At 47.4% G+C, this 14,591-nt stretch overlaps 1 protein-coding gene across 3 annotated transcripts in view; it reads right to left on the bottom strand.

Moving 5' to 3' along the window:
• LOC136835492 (ATP-dependent RNA helicase DDX54) overlaps window positions 1–14,591 on the bottom strand; it is a 241,468-nt gene that overhangs the window by 209,923 nt on the left and 16,954 nt on the right. For all 3 annotated transcript variants that reach the window (XM_067099067.1, XM_067099068.1, XM_067099069.1), the window contains exon 2: window positions 9,112–9,268. In XM_067099067.1, the coding sequence (XP_066955168.1) occupies window positions 9,112–9,243 (132 nt within the window). In that variant the 5' untranslated portion in view covers window positions 9,244–9,268. The remainder of the gene's footprint in view (window positions 1–9,111; window positions 9,269–14,591) is intronic.

Genomic DNA, 14,591 nt, shown 5'->3' with positions numbered 1-14,591 from the left:
ATTCGATCTCAATGCAGCACCACTTAAAACTGACGGTATTGAAACAGACCAAAATAACATGGAAGCAGAATAGCCCCTAATACTATGTGGACCTTTGTCACTAGAAGAAGAAGGCTTATTCTGCCTACTTGACTGAGCCCCTGAAATTACCTCCCCCTGCAAAAAGGACGGCCCATTCTTGGAAAGTGGTTGTGAATTGTTTCGTAATGATACAAATAGAGATCTAGGTGTCTGCTCTACTGATTTAACCCTGTCCAAGTAGTACCTGAATGCTCTGACTGGACATAAAAACCTGTCTGGCTCTTGTCCACCAACAAGTGCAGCTCATGAATGGATCACATATTCCCTTGGAAGAGGTCTGGATTCTGTCTCAGTTTTTGCTCTAAATTCTGGCAAATATGGAACTACCAAATCTTCTCCCGTCATTTCCACAAATGATGAAAGAGCATGAAGCTCAAAAGGTCTTTTTGTCGTAGGCAGTGCCAAAAGGGAAAGGGCTTTCTTCATCAAAGACCTTAGATCAGCTGATCCAAGAGGTTCGTAAGGTGGTGCCAGTAAAGCTGCCAAAACCTCATCTAAGTCCCAATGGGGCTGGTGAAGAGATCTCCTAGAGACTTCTACCTTGAATGAACGAAGATCAGAGAGCAGAGGATCCTCAAATACATCCTTGTACCAGAATCTAAAATCAGATGCTAACATCACTTTGTAACCCTTAATAGTAGAGACTGAAAACTTCCTCTTATGTCCCAAATGAAGCAGAAAATCTGCTACCTTTGACACTGTGGGGACTGATATTGTGTCTCTATTATTCCTACACCGAAGGTACTTCTGCTGACATCTCCCACAGATCAATCCACAACTCCTGGGGCCACCAAGGAGCTATGAGTGTGACCCTGCATTGAGATGACATTCTTATCTTGTTCAAAACTTCTTGTAGAATAGGAATTGGAGGGTAAGCGTTGGCCTCCAGGTGAGACCAGTTCTGGAGCATAGCATCCACTCCCACTGCCATAGGATCTTGATGTGGGCTGAAATAAACTGGAAGGTGATAATTGAAAGCTGTGGCGAAAAGATCTACTGTTGCTGGCCAAAGGTGAACCAGGTGGTCTACCACCTCTTGTGCTAGTGTCCACTCTGTGCTGATAATCTGATCTGATCTGCTGAGGACATCTGCAACTACGTTATTGCTCCCCATCACAAACTGAGGGAGCAGTGTGACCTGATGGACTTCAGTCCAACAAAGGATCTCTTGAGCAAATTGATTTAGAGCTGTGATTTGGTGCCACCTTCTTTCCTCAGGTATGATATTGCCACGCAATTGTCTGAGAAGATGGCCACCACGCCAGAGCTGCACTGTTGGCGAAAGTGGTGAAGACCTAGCTGGACTGTCTTCAGCTGTAGCCGATTGATAGACTTTGGATGATCCTCCTTTGTCCATCTGAAAGAGAAAGGCAGAACCAAGTAAAGGTTCATTCATTCTCGGGACTTACAAAACCACAGACAAAGTCCTCTTCAAGCACCAGAATTGCCCACAAACTGCAGTCAGCAAGACCTCCAAGGCAAGAAGAATTCGTACTCTGTCGAGGCAGGGGAGAAGCTTTGTGTCTTGACCTGACTGAACTTCTTCTCCGAAGACAAGTATTCATCTGGTCGAGAATGCTCTCGCAAGCAAGGACCGGGCAGCCCCAGACACTCTCAGCCCCTTGGGAACTGCAAGGGTTGCGAGTGATGAAGATTATTCATTGGGGGAGCAGCGGTCCTGTCCTGGGATCCTCGCGCTGACGAATTGGCGCGAATTCTCCGAAAAACGAGGGCAATCGTAACTTGAAGAGGAAGACCCTTGCTGCTTCTGCAGCGTGAAACTCCTGTACCTCTCTCCTTGGAGGGAGACCTTGTCAGATCCCAAGAAACCCTCCACAGCTACCTGGGTGTACTACGAGACAATCGGGGAACAGACACCCAAAACACGCCAGGCAGCCAAACTCCTAAGACAATTTCGTCGGAGCTCTCTATGTCCATCTCGCGCCTCTTGGAACAACCGAGATGAAAAGAGAACAGGCAAGGAGAAAGAGTAACCTTACCTGTCCTGCCAGTAAGACCAACAGGAGAGGTGGACCATGAGCGATAATCAACCGAAGGAGATTACTGCCACACGGGGGAAGAAGACCGCTTGTGCCATGGCAAAGCGCTTTCCTGGAAAGAGCAGAAAGTTCACTCAAAATGAGCCAAGAACCCGATTCGGAAAAACCGAGCAGGGCCGAGCCAAGCTGCACCAAACCGAGCCGATCACGCGAGCGCGAACCAAACTGGGAGGTATGTGGTGGACTGGGAGGCAGACAGGGCGAGCCGAGCCAGTCTCGCAAACGCAACCAAGGGCTGGGCGGGATGAGCAAGCCGAGCTGAGCCGAACGCATGAACACAATCGGAACCGGACAGGGCAGAACTTGTCTCCCATGAACTAGCGCTAGTTTCCTGAACTCTAAAACTCCTTCGAGGCCGAGGCCCCTCGAGAAGAAGGTTCAAAGGGGAATTCTGTGTCTGCTATCCTGCATGCTCGAACCCTAAGGTTCGAGACACAAGGATGAAACCTGGCCAAGCAACCGAAGCAGCTGGCAGGCAGTATCGAGACACCCGGCGTCCCAGCACCGAGACACCTGGGTGTCTCAGCACCAAGGCACCTGGGTGTCTCGGCTTTCTGTCGTCCTGTGTCTCTCACCAGGAGAGCGCTCGTGATTCGTAGAATTCGAGCGACCTATGAGACTCCCAAAAATCAGGAGTGGCTGCTTTCGGTTTCCTAAGAAATCGAAAAGAGCCAGGCACAGAACCAGTCTCAGACGCAAACTTCTAAGACTGGCAACGAGGGTGCGCTCTTGCAGCCTGCAAAACGCGAGACCCCACAGAAGAATGCGAATCGGTTCCCATCTGAGGGCAGGAAGAGCCAACGAGAGAAACTGTCTCCCAATACAGAGTCAGTCCCTTACAAGTCCCGCAGGACTCCCTAAGGGAATCTCTTCCCTGCTTCTTCTGGTGTTCGAACCGACAGGATCAAGATACCAGGCTAGGAACCCAACTGAGCACTGGTAAGCACTCGGGGAGCGCTTGCAGTGCTGGCAGGAAACGCTGAGACACCTGGGTGCCTCGGCCCTTTCTCTCACACTGCTCCCGAATAAGGCCGTGGAGAGTACTCTCCAGACCAGATTGGGATACTCGATATTCCAATCTCGAGCACTCGGATCGGCTCATAAACAAGCGCCAGCCCCCTTCTTAGAGGCGGAACCACTAGGACTGGGAATGGGAACGCAAACCGAGGTCTGCTTGCCCATGGCTCCCAAAACACAAAACCCAGGGGTATGCGAATCGGTTTCCTAACCTGAAGGTCGGGAAGAACCAACTGTCTCCTTGGAAGGAGGTAGTCCCTAGACATCCAAGGGCATCAAGGGGAAAGAAGCAACCTTCCTCTCCTTCGTCCGATGGAGGTCCATCCGGTTCCCAGGATCCCCTCGAAACTCAGGAGAGGAAGGGAAGAGGCAGCAGATGACAAAATCGAAGATAAGTTGAAGAAGACGGCAGCTACTTCCACAGGGCGACTTCCTTCACCTTCACTCCGACATCTTCTACAGGATGGTGACACGCAACATCGTAACCGCCAGGGCAGCTAGGCAGGAACACAACGGAAGCGGCCCAGAACATGACCACCAGGAGAAGCAGCAGGCATGATCAGGACAGCCAATGCAGGAGCTATGGAAGCCGTTCGGAGGGCAGGAGCTACAGCAACGGCCAGGAACATCAATTCCACAGGGCGGCTTCCTTCACTTTCACTCCCACATCTTCTACAGGATGATGGACACAAAACATCGTAACCTCCAGGGCAGCTAGGCACACACAACAGAAGTGGCCCAGGACACAACCACCAGGAGAAGCAGCAGGCACAATCAGCACATCTGATACAGGAGCTACGGAAGCGGTTCAGAAGGCAGGAACTACAGCAACGGCCAGGTATGTCACATGAAAGTCACCAACAGCGACAGCAACAATCAGGATGGCTGCGACAGGAGACCAGGAAGAGCTGCCCAGACACTGTTGTCAAGTTAACAGGAGCATAACACAGGAAACAGCAGGAGCAGATGGACCACATATACACCAGAGGCAGTGCCACAGCATACATGAAGGCCAGCAATGACAGCGATCGATACACACTGGCGGGAACAGAGTCAGAACGATCCCGACGTGGAACTGCCATTCCAACCAGGTGCTGTGATCGATCCCAAAGCAACACTGAATTGATGTCGGGACTCCTTCATGCAAAGATATCCCAACCGAGATCCAGCCAACTACTGCTGTGCCTGCGATGCTCACTGTCAACCTGAAAGAAAAAGCAAAGATGCTAGGAGGGGAACTGCCTGACACAGTGAGAGGAGGCCCCTAGAGAGGTTGCCTGTCTGCCTGCAGTCCCCCCCCCGGCTAACAGTCTTCGCCTGACGAGCGAGTGAAGAGGGCGAAGGAGAGATAAGGAAGAACCTACAGGTAGAGAGAAGAAAGGAGGGGAGGCCACCTAGGGTGCCGCGGAAGCGAAACTTACCATGACGCCAGCAACCTCCCCCCCGCAACTCTCTATACCACAGGCGGTGAAAACAACACTTAGCTCAAGTCCGAAGGAAGTAGTCATGCCCTTGTACATGGAGGGCGGAAGCCCAAGAAGGGAAGCGAGCTCTTACATCCTGATCAATGTTAGGGAGCGAAGATATGTCCCAATCTAATACTTCCTAATGTACAGGGGAACGTCTTCAGTATCTAAATAAAGGGCTACTGGAAGAGAAGCATTACCATTCGGTTACGCCCCCTAAATATGCCCTTGGTCATCAAACCCAAGACAGATGCAGGGGAACGACAGCTTATGCAAGGCTACCACAAATTGTGGGTTTGTATTAATTAATATCAAACACACGCAATATATACACACAAACACATAAAGATCCCACCGGGATAATAACGAGCTTAACGACAGTCAGGCAAAGGGATCCGAAAACACATCTGCAACGCATGATGGCTGAAAGCAAACTGGAATGCTTACATCCGGGCAGGAGGGTATGCCTGCCTACCTGACGGTAGTTACCATCTAACCACCTTGTTCAAGAGTTTAACGTCTGTGTTCAGCTTCACCGTAAGTAATTCCTAATGTAAAGGACTGATGGATTGTATATCGTGTCGGATCAAACGCACATTCATACGACCTCTCGGTTGAACCCTTTGCTTGTTCTCATGAAAGGAAAGGGTTGCAGAGAGGATGTCTTGAAGCTAAAAGATGGAAGCTCCTTATGATGCCTTGAGGAATATACCAAAAGATCCCGTGTCGACTTCTTTTGTAAAGATGAAGCAATATTATTCACCACTGACTGTGGGAACAAAAACTCATGTACCAGAGGGGAGATGAGAAGGGCAGATTTCTGAACTGTGGTGACTCCCTTCAAGGTGTAAGAGCAGCAAAGCTACCTCTTCTTTAAAATCCCCATGGTGTACAGAGAGGCCAATTCACGAGAACCGTCTCTAACCCCTTATCTGCAAAGGAGAGGACCCCAAGAAAATCTGAAGATAATCCAACAGTACAGTAGGGTGTTCCGGAATCTTATGAGCTAGAGCGCCCACTGTCTAGTCTAAAAAGCTGACCACTTTGAAAATCTTAAAACATATTCTTCAGCAAATGGTCAAGCTTGGCTGCAGAGAACATTATCTCAGCTGCTGAAAAGGCTGACCAATGGGAAGAGTCAATCAGACTGAAGAGTCCCCCTGGGAGGAGGCAGGGACCCACAAGGAAGGAGCTTCTCCAGTGGCATAACACTGATATCTTCTATTCAGTAGCCTTGTAGGGGGATAACTGAAACAAGCCTTCCCTTTTATCCAAAAGTTAAGTATCAACTTCACTTAGTGCTTTCCTTGCAGAGGTGGAGAGAAGGCGAAGATGGAGCAGCCGGGGAGAAAAAGGTGGAAAAGCTGTGAAGAAGAAACTGCAACAGAGCAGCATAAGCAGAAGGAGAATCTTCCTCGGGCTCCTTATCCACATCACCCTCAACCAATGACACCGGAAACAACAACAAATCTTCAGCAGGTTGCACAGACGAAGAAGGTTTCCTTAAAAACCCTAAAATGTCATCTAAACGTTGCTGAATGGGGGCAAGAGACAGATCCAAACACGACAATATCAAAGCTTGCTGCAAAAGAGAAGGCAATGTTACTGACTGGACTAGTGTTGAGCCCTTAAAAGGAGAGCCAGGATAATCAGACGTCACTACACGAAGATTCTCTGAGCGAGCAGGCACTAATGGGCACTCAGAAGCTTCTGGCTGCTCAGCAGACACTGAGCACTTGACAGCTACAGACTGCTCTGGTGCCAAAGAACGCTCAAGTGCCAAAGGAAGCTAGGGTGCCAATGGGTGCTACCGGGAGCTAGGAAGCCAACTGGTGCATGGGAGCTGCTGCGCTAACTGGCACCATTGGGTGCTTGCACCTTGAAGCGTCAGGAGAAGGAGCAGGAGAAAACCACTCCGCTGTGCCAACTGGCACCACTAGACACTTGCATCTAGAAACATTGAGAGAAGGTTCCAGAGACAAGCACTCTGACACTGCTGCGCTAATTGCACCGCTAGGCGCTTGCGTCGGCGAACGTCAGGAGAAGGATCGGGGAAAAAGTGCTCCGGGCTAGCCCAAAAACTGCAAGACAGCAGCAACCCCTTCACCTTGCATGGCGCCTGAGGAGAGCAAGACACCTCCACCGCAGACCTTTTCAATGGTCTTGACACATCACTAAAGCACCACTGGCACCTCTGTTCGCGGCTGGAAGCCTCTGAACTACAAGAAAGATGGTAAGCCTCTGAAAAGAAGCCTTTCCATTGGCTGTCCTGCACTGTTGTAACCCGGGACTTTACAACAGGTGCGAATGAAGGCCAACTACCCATGGGCAAACACCACCAACCTCCCCTGGGCCTCCGGTATGGCTTCTCCCAAGTTTAGGGGAGTATGCCAGGGACCTTCGCCTAGGAGAATCGGCGGGACGGGCAGACAGCTCCTCCACTAACACTTCACTAGTGTCACTCACTTTATGTTCCATCAAGGAAAGCACTGAAGCCCCTACCTGAAACACTGTGTTCACTAGTAACTCAAACCCAAGAACAAATTTAGACTTCAGACTGGTAATGGCATTGAGGTTGGGAGCGAGAGAGAGCTGGGTAAAGGATCAGGTTGTACAACTGAAGAGGAGGGAATGGGAGAAATTACAGGTAAAGATACAATAAGCACATCCACAGAAGACCTAGCAGACTCCTGACTAGCTACAGTCTTTACCATGCTAAATGTCGCTTTTCTCTTTCTATCCCTCTCTACCTTTGAGAGATGAGAACTCAAAGTCTTCCACTGTTTTGGGTCCCAACCCTCATACTCAGTACATGGTTTATCTATTGAGCAAACCAGACCTATGCAAGTCGTGCACAAAGTATGAGAATCATATTTAGCTGAGGTTAATCTCGTATTACAGCCTTCGCTGCGATACTGAGTGCTAGTAGTACTTGTGTCTGACATTGTCACTGAACAAGTCAAGAATAAAGTACAAAATCACAATCAAGAAGTCAAATCTGTGAACTTCCAAGGTTTTATAATAAAAAACCTAACTAACTACTTGCCGAAAGGCTACTGAAAGCAAAAATACTTCACTAATCAATATACAACAAGAAAACCAACAAAGTATTGAGTTCCAAATCCATCTGCTCACAAATTACGCCGTAAGCCGGCAGAAACAAACTGAAGTCATTTTCTCAACTGTTCCTCTTCTTCCCTGAAAGTGAAAGGGGTTAGTCACCTATACCAAAACAAAAGAATCTCTACCACGAGTTTCAAATTTTAGCTGGCGACGCTAGAAACGTTAGCTATGTAATTACTTGGTAAGTCACTTATACGTTCAGGATGAGAAGTATCAGGGAGAGGGACATTCTCAGCTGATTCCTTATCTTCAAAAGCTCAATGAATTAATTCAGCCTTTCCCTAGGGCCAGTAACCAATCTACCATAATCTGTTAGTGTGGAGGAATGGAAGATGTACCTGACCCAAAGATAGATGAAGCCAATTTGGTCCATCACAGATGAGGCTGAGTAACTCCTTCAAGTTTCCTCTTTAAGGAATTATTGTCATTTCTCTCAGCTATATAAATTTTACTTGCAACACTTGACAAAAATGGTGTAATTTTCATGTAAATGATTTTGTCTCTATGTGTTAAATTTGGTCTGTCTGTCATGGTAAATTCATCAAAATGTATCATCAAAACATGGCAGGTCATCTGTCCTGATTTTGTTGACTTTTCTAGGGACAAACCTTACTAAAATAGCCATCAGCATTTCATTTAACTTCTTGGGATCTGGATCTGATATAGCATCTGAAATATTAAATGCCTGACATGTTTCAATAATGTGATCCCACCTGGCTCTAATTTCAGCCAGACTGTTTTCCCAATGGTGGATTTAGGAATACAGTATACTGATTGATAGATATGTCCATCTACATGGCGCTGTGATTGGAAGTGCCCATATACTCACAGACCTTCGACTTCACAATAGCTGGAACATCTGTGAATATGAGGTCTAATCTATTACCAGAAATATGCATGGGTTCCTCAATTAGCTAGACCTCTCAGGAGAGTCAAGTGTCTTTTGAACTTAATGATCACTCCCAGGCTTGAGGGGCTTGCCAGTATCTGCTCTGACCATGCCTGGGAAGACTTACCGGCTACAATTTCTGCTGGCTGTAGGATTGCTCTTACTCCCTTGGTAATCTCTCATGCACTATTGGGATTGAGTTCCCAGGTACTGCTGTATACATCACCTCTGAGTGACGTTCTCCTCTACACGCTACTGCCGAAGGCACGTTCGGCAAATTCAAGAAGAGGAGAAGGGAGCCATCATTGTTGTCTTCATTTAAAGTTAAACGGCCAGTCTCCAGCTGTGCTGAAGTATATTCCTATTGTAAAGACCGATGGTTTGTATATTGCGTAGGAACAATAATACATTTCTTGAAACACTTTTACATAATAGCACAAATTACACCACAAAAGAATACAATGTTCAGACTTACTTGAAAGGCTCCACCTTTCTTGTTCTCTCGCTGATTCCTCTGGGTTCTGAATTTCTTTATGTCAATTTCATCTTCAAAATTCTCTTCAAGGGGAGTGCTTGTCTCCCCCCACCCAAGTAGTTCTTCTGACATTTTTGAATAACAAGCTCCCTATCCCCTGTAAAATAAAGAGCTTGATAACAACAGTACAGATCTGATAAATTTCCTAATGTTTTGATACATAACTGTATGATACAATACTGAGCACATACTTTTCGTATTCAAAATATTTGCTTGGAAACATTCTCAGGCATAGGAAGGTGTCATTTAAGGAGTAGGTGTTTGCTCTTAGTGCTTAAGGCTTATTAAACAAAAATTAGCCAAGTCACAAAAGGAAGAAAAACCATTAAAACAACATAAAAGGAAACTGCGGGAATTTAGCTAACTATGGTTAGCTAAATTCCCTAACTTATAACTTAACTTATTATTTTGGCTTCAAAGCAAATGATTAATCATAATTTTCCCTCCCAAGTTTACCCAATCTATTTACAAGGAATTTTTACCTGTATCCTAGCCCACACTACCTAATAAAGAGTAATTTATTATATGCTCCCATTAATTCTAATAAAGAAATACTTGAGGAATATAATGGCTGACCTGAAGAACACTGGTTAACTCAATGAAAACTTTCCAGCTAATTTAGGTATCTGCAACTTGGGAGACGTTATTAGCCAATAAAAGGATGTTTGGTCAACTTGAAATAACTTGTCAAGTCTCTTGCACATTGAACATAATCTTATTACAATGTGGAGTTAATGCTTCCAATATGATTTTGTTACAGCTGTACGGCAAGCAGATTGTATAAAAACAGAAAAAGGATTAGGATTTTACATCTAATCTTATCATCATGCAGCCACAAAAGCACTGAATTTGCCTAATCACCATTAAAAAGACAGGAAGAACAAGAGATTTCTTGCAGAAAAAGGAAAATTCTTCCCACTCACATCTTTACAATGAATACAATATTATAGTACAAATGCTCACCAAACCATAAAATATTTAAAAAAAAAATTTGGCAAATACCTTTGCCATAATGAAGACTCCTGGAACAATCTTCTTTAATATGTAGTGGTCGTAGAGCATTTTTTATGAAAGAAATTTAATTTCTTCCAAATTATTCAATCCTTGCCCTTAACCACCATGAAATTCTCAACTTTTTCGGAAACAGAATAACGACAAGATGCATGTCTCCAAAATTTTCCATCTGATCTACAATATTGAAGGAACATCTTGGAACCACCTATTTCACATTTTCTAAGCTTGAAGGAGAGGAGTACATGTTTGGAAAGCACACCAAAACAAATATCTACATCAAATTGTTTTAGTAGCACTGAAGAATAGCCCTGAGACAAAAGAAAATGACAGTACTATAATACTATACCCAATGGAAAGGCTCTGTTACTTCTACCAAGACCATCAGAACTGATACTAACACATAGTCCTAGAATATCTCATGGTAAAAATTATGCCAAAGAATCTTGTTCAGAATGAATACAGTACTTGTCATTTTCATAATAACTTGCATGAAATTTTAACATGCGATAATGAAGTATGCCATACTTAGCTACCTGGTGTGTTATCACCTTGGTTCCCCATAATGGCAGTTAAATGAACAGCTGTCTTGACAAAAATAAAGCAATTTTTGCATTTTTCATGGAAAAACAAACCTAAGGGACCATTCCAAGCACTGACAAACCCGAGACACCCCTCCTGAAGGAGGAGCCCTGTTGAGAAACCCACACAGGATTGCTCCCCACTTGGGCATATAACCCAACTGGTTCTAAGACCAATACACGTATACGTACTTCCTCATAATTCAGGATGACAGGACTGCACAACCCCTGTCACTTCCCTGGAACCCTGCAAGCCAAAGATTCTGTAAAGATAGTTGAGGTACCTTGGCTGGCCTAGATAGCTTGGCTAGCTAGGCTGGACCGGCACCCCTGGGTCTCGGAGACCCAGATAGTCGTTGCACCCCTGCAAAGAGCAAGGGTAGAAGCAGGAGGGTCTCAGACAGGCAATCCGAGAGCCTTGACCAGGTCAGTCAGCCTGGATAGCAATTGCACCTATGCATGAAGCACAAGTAACTTCAGGGAATCCCAGACCAGTGGTATGGAAGGCTTGACTGTATCAGTACTCCAGGGACAGGGAGGCTTGGGCATCGGCCAGCTAACCCAGGGATCAACTGGCCCAGGTGTTGGCTGGCCTGGGTATCAGCCGATCTCAGGGAATGGCCAGGCTGGGAATTGGCCAGGCCCAAGGCAACAGCTGCACCCATGCAGAAAACTGCAGGTACAACAGTACCATAGCACGAGCCAATCGGTCCTCTTCCTAAGAAAAGGACCAAATGCTGGAAGCTTATCAAGACTTCCTGCAGTGATTCGTGCTAACGCCTCTCCAACAGGCCCGAAGAGTCGCAGACAGGTTGAAATGCTACCCGGTCACCATGGCTGTCCGGCCATGTAAGAACTGGGTACAAGAGCTTCTGGTGCCCTAAAAACTCAATTAAAAACTGAAAATTCAGAAACAAATGAGCAGCACAAACAGGCCATGCAAACCCCTCCCTGTGCGATCCTGAAAGACATCTGGGGAAGAACTGAATTGTTACCCTATCACCCTTGTTGCCTAACCAAGGGAAAATAAGAACACTCATGGATCGTCAGCTGACCTAGCCTGACCCGTAGACTGGGTAACAAAAGCCAAAAGTCCTTGAGAACAAAGTATTGCACTGAGATGGGTAGAAGTGATCACCTGTTTCTACAATCATCCGACCATGGGAAAGCAGGAAGAACACTCTAAACTTGTTTCTGCCCGTCAACACAGTCCTTAGACTGGAAGACAAGGAGCAAACACCAAGCCACATGAAGGATTGGCACACTATTTCTCTCAGAGAGAGAAAAAGAATTTGACTCAAAGAAAGCATAACCCACAGTCCAGCACAAATGAGCTGTACTCCGGTAACTTCTGTCATACTGGTTACAAAGAGATCATGGCTGTGGCTCCCCATAATTCGGAGAGCCTCTCTGCAATGTCTTGGTGTAAGGACTCCATCCCTATCAGCAGACTTTGTTGACTAAGCTTGTCTGCCACCCCATCTGAAACCCCAGAATGTACCAGGCTGACAGCTCCACCAAGTGTCCTACTGCCCACTCATGTAACTGCACTGTCAGCCTTGCGGCTGGAAGGACATGAGTCCTCCCTGCTTGTTGACATATGCTATTATACTATAGTGTTGTCGCTTGTCAACACTATGGTATAATAGCTATTTTAACCAGCTGGGCTAAAATGGTTGCCTTGAGTTTTGGGCCACTGATGTGGAGTTGTATGTCGTTCAGGTCCCACACTGCTGAACGAACATTCTTTCAGGTGCGTGTCCCATCTCTAACAGATGCACCCAAAAGACAAGAGCACCTCACGAGGGGGAGTGTCCACTAGCACTCCTAAAGAGAGGTTCCTGCCATCTAGCTACCAAGCTAGCTCTCTCCTCGCTTTCTCCCACAGAGGAAGATGAGAGTGAGGTGGGTCTCTCACTGGAGACCCAGCCACCTTCATCCTCCGCAAAAGGGACGGAGGTAAAGCAGTCCGAGGGACCAAATCTACAACGGTGACAGATGAACCAGAACAATGTGTCACTGCTGAGAGGGTTGTTCCTGCCAAGACAGGAACTTCTGCACTGTGGGAGGACCAATGGGTAGGCATTGAGCATACACATCCCTCAAATCCCCAAACAGCAAGAAGTCACCCTTCTGGTGGAATTGAGAACAGAAATGGAATGTTCCATCTAGGGCCGGTTCTGGTGAATGAACCGATTCATTGGGAATAGGGGTAGAAGACTCCCAGAGTTCTTTCACCTCTTCCCACAAGGTGAGGTCCTTCCATGAGCCAGGAACGAACGTTTGGAACCGGACCGGAAAGAGGGTGAGAGATGACGAAGGATCTAAGGTTAGCAGAAAAGCATCTGATGGGCATCCTCTACCCATACTTACACATGCTGCCAAACTTGCCCAGTGGCTCAACAGGTGCCACACCCACTGGCAGCAACTGGGAAAGACTGCCGCACAAACCACCCCCCCAATCCTCTGTCTTCTGCCTGGGTAGAAGTCTGGGTACCCCTATAAGGAGTTGAGGAAGTCTGGGACTTTCTCTAACCGAAGGGGAAGGGCCAACTTGACCCTAAGGTCAGGCTGCAGTGCCTTGCAAAGGCCTAAGCACTTAACCATTGCCTACGAGAACGTTTCTGGTCCCAAGCCCTGAACCCGTCCGGCTCCTGTCTCCCGAAATAAAATTCTGATGAGGAGGGAACAAGAGAGAGATCGTGAACACCCTTGCCCTCCCTGCCAAAGACCGAAGTCCTAACACGTAAACAAGGTTGTGGGCAGTCATCTACCTGCAATGATGATGTCTGCCTGTCTCAGGGAGAGCGTTCCCACTCACACGAACATAAGCAAGGGCTGTCCTGTGAGCATATTTCATTCTACTTAGAAGCTGAGGTTTCTACAAGGGAAGAAGACTGAGCAGGGGCTCCCCCTCTTGCCTTGCCCAATTGACCAAAGCGGTCGCTGGACCACCGTACCAGGACCTCTGGACCATTCTCTTGAAAAGTGGGAGGGGGGAGGGAACACCTGCATGCTCTTTGCTCCTTTTCTTACTGGCATGCGCTGGCAGCTCGAACTGGGTCCGTAGACCAAGGACCCTTGCTGACCCCAGTAGACAGGCTACTGGGGCTGGTAATGGCACAGGGTCTACACCAGAGCGGGGCTGGTAAAGGTATGGGGCCCCAACCAGCACTCAACTATGGGAGCAGCAGTACTGAAGGCCAGGGTAGGAAGTCTATCAGGGCCGGTGCCAGTACATCGGAAGTCCGAAGAACCCTGGGTAGCGGTTGCATCCATGTGCTCGGTGACAGGAGCAGCAGTACAGAAGTCCTGGGTAGGAAGCCTACCAGGCTGGTGCCAGTACCATGAGGGTTCAAAGAACCCTGGGTAGTGGCTGCACAAGGGCACTCAGCAACAGGAGCAGCAGCATCGAAGGCCTGGGTAGGAAGCCTACCAGGGTGGTGCCAGTACAACGGTGGCCTGAAGAGCCCTGGGTAGTGACAGCATCCATGTGTTCAGCAATGGGAGCAGAGGCACCATGGTACCACTGGCGAGAGACTAGGCCTGGTGCCGGTACCGGTATACCAGGGTTCCGGAAAACCCCAGGTAGCTATTGCACCCATGCGCAAGGCAATGGGAGCAGAGGAACAACAGTACAGTTGGCGGACACCAGGCCTGGTACCGGTAGACTGGCACCAGTGGTCCAGGTAGGCAAGCTACAGGGGTTAGTAATAGTATATGGGAGCACGAGGCAACCTTTCTCTTCTTCTGTTTGCCAGCTTGGAAAAAGAAGAGAGAAGGAGGTGACAGCTCTCGACAAAAAGACGAAAGAACGAAGACAACAAT

This window comes from Macrobrachium rosenbergii, chromosome 55 (genome assembly GCF_040412425.1).
Source record: "Macrobrachium rosenbergii isolate ZJJX-2024 chromosome 55, ASM4041242v1, whole genome shotgun sequence".
NCBI lineage: Eukaryota > Metazoa > Arthropoda > Malacostraca > Decapoda > Palaemonidae > Macrobrachium > Macrobrachium rosenbergii.
Note: the sequence above shows the minus strand (reverse complement) of the source record. Positions and strands in the feature narration are given on the sequence as shown.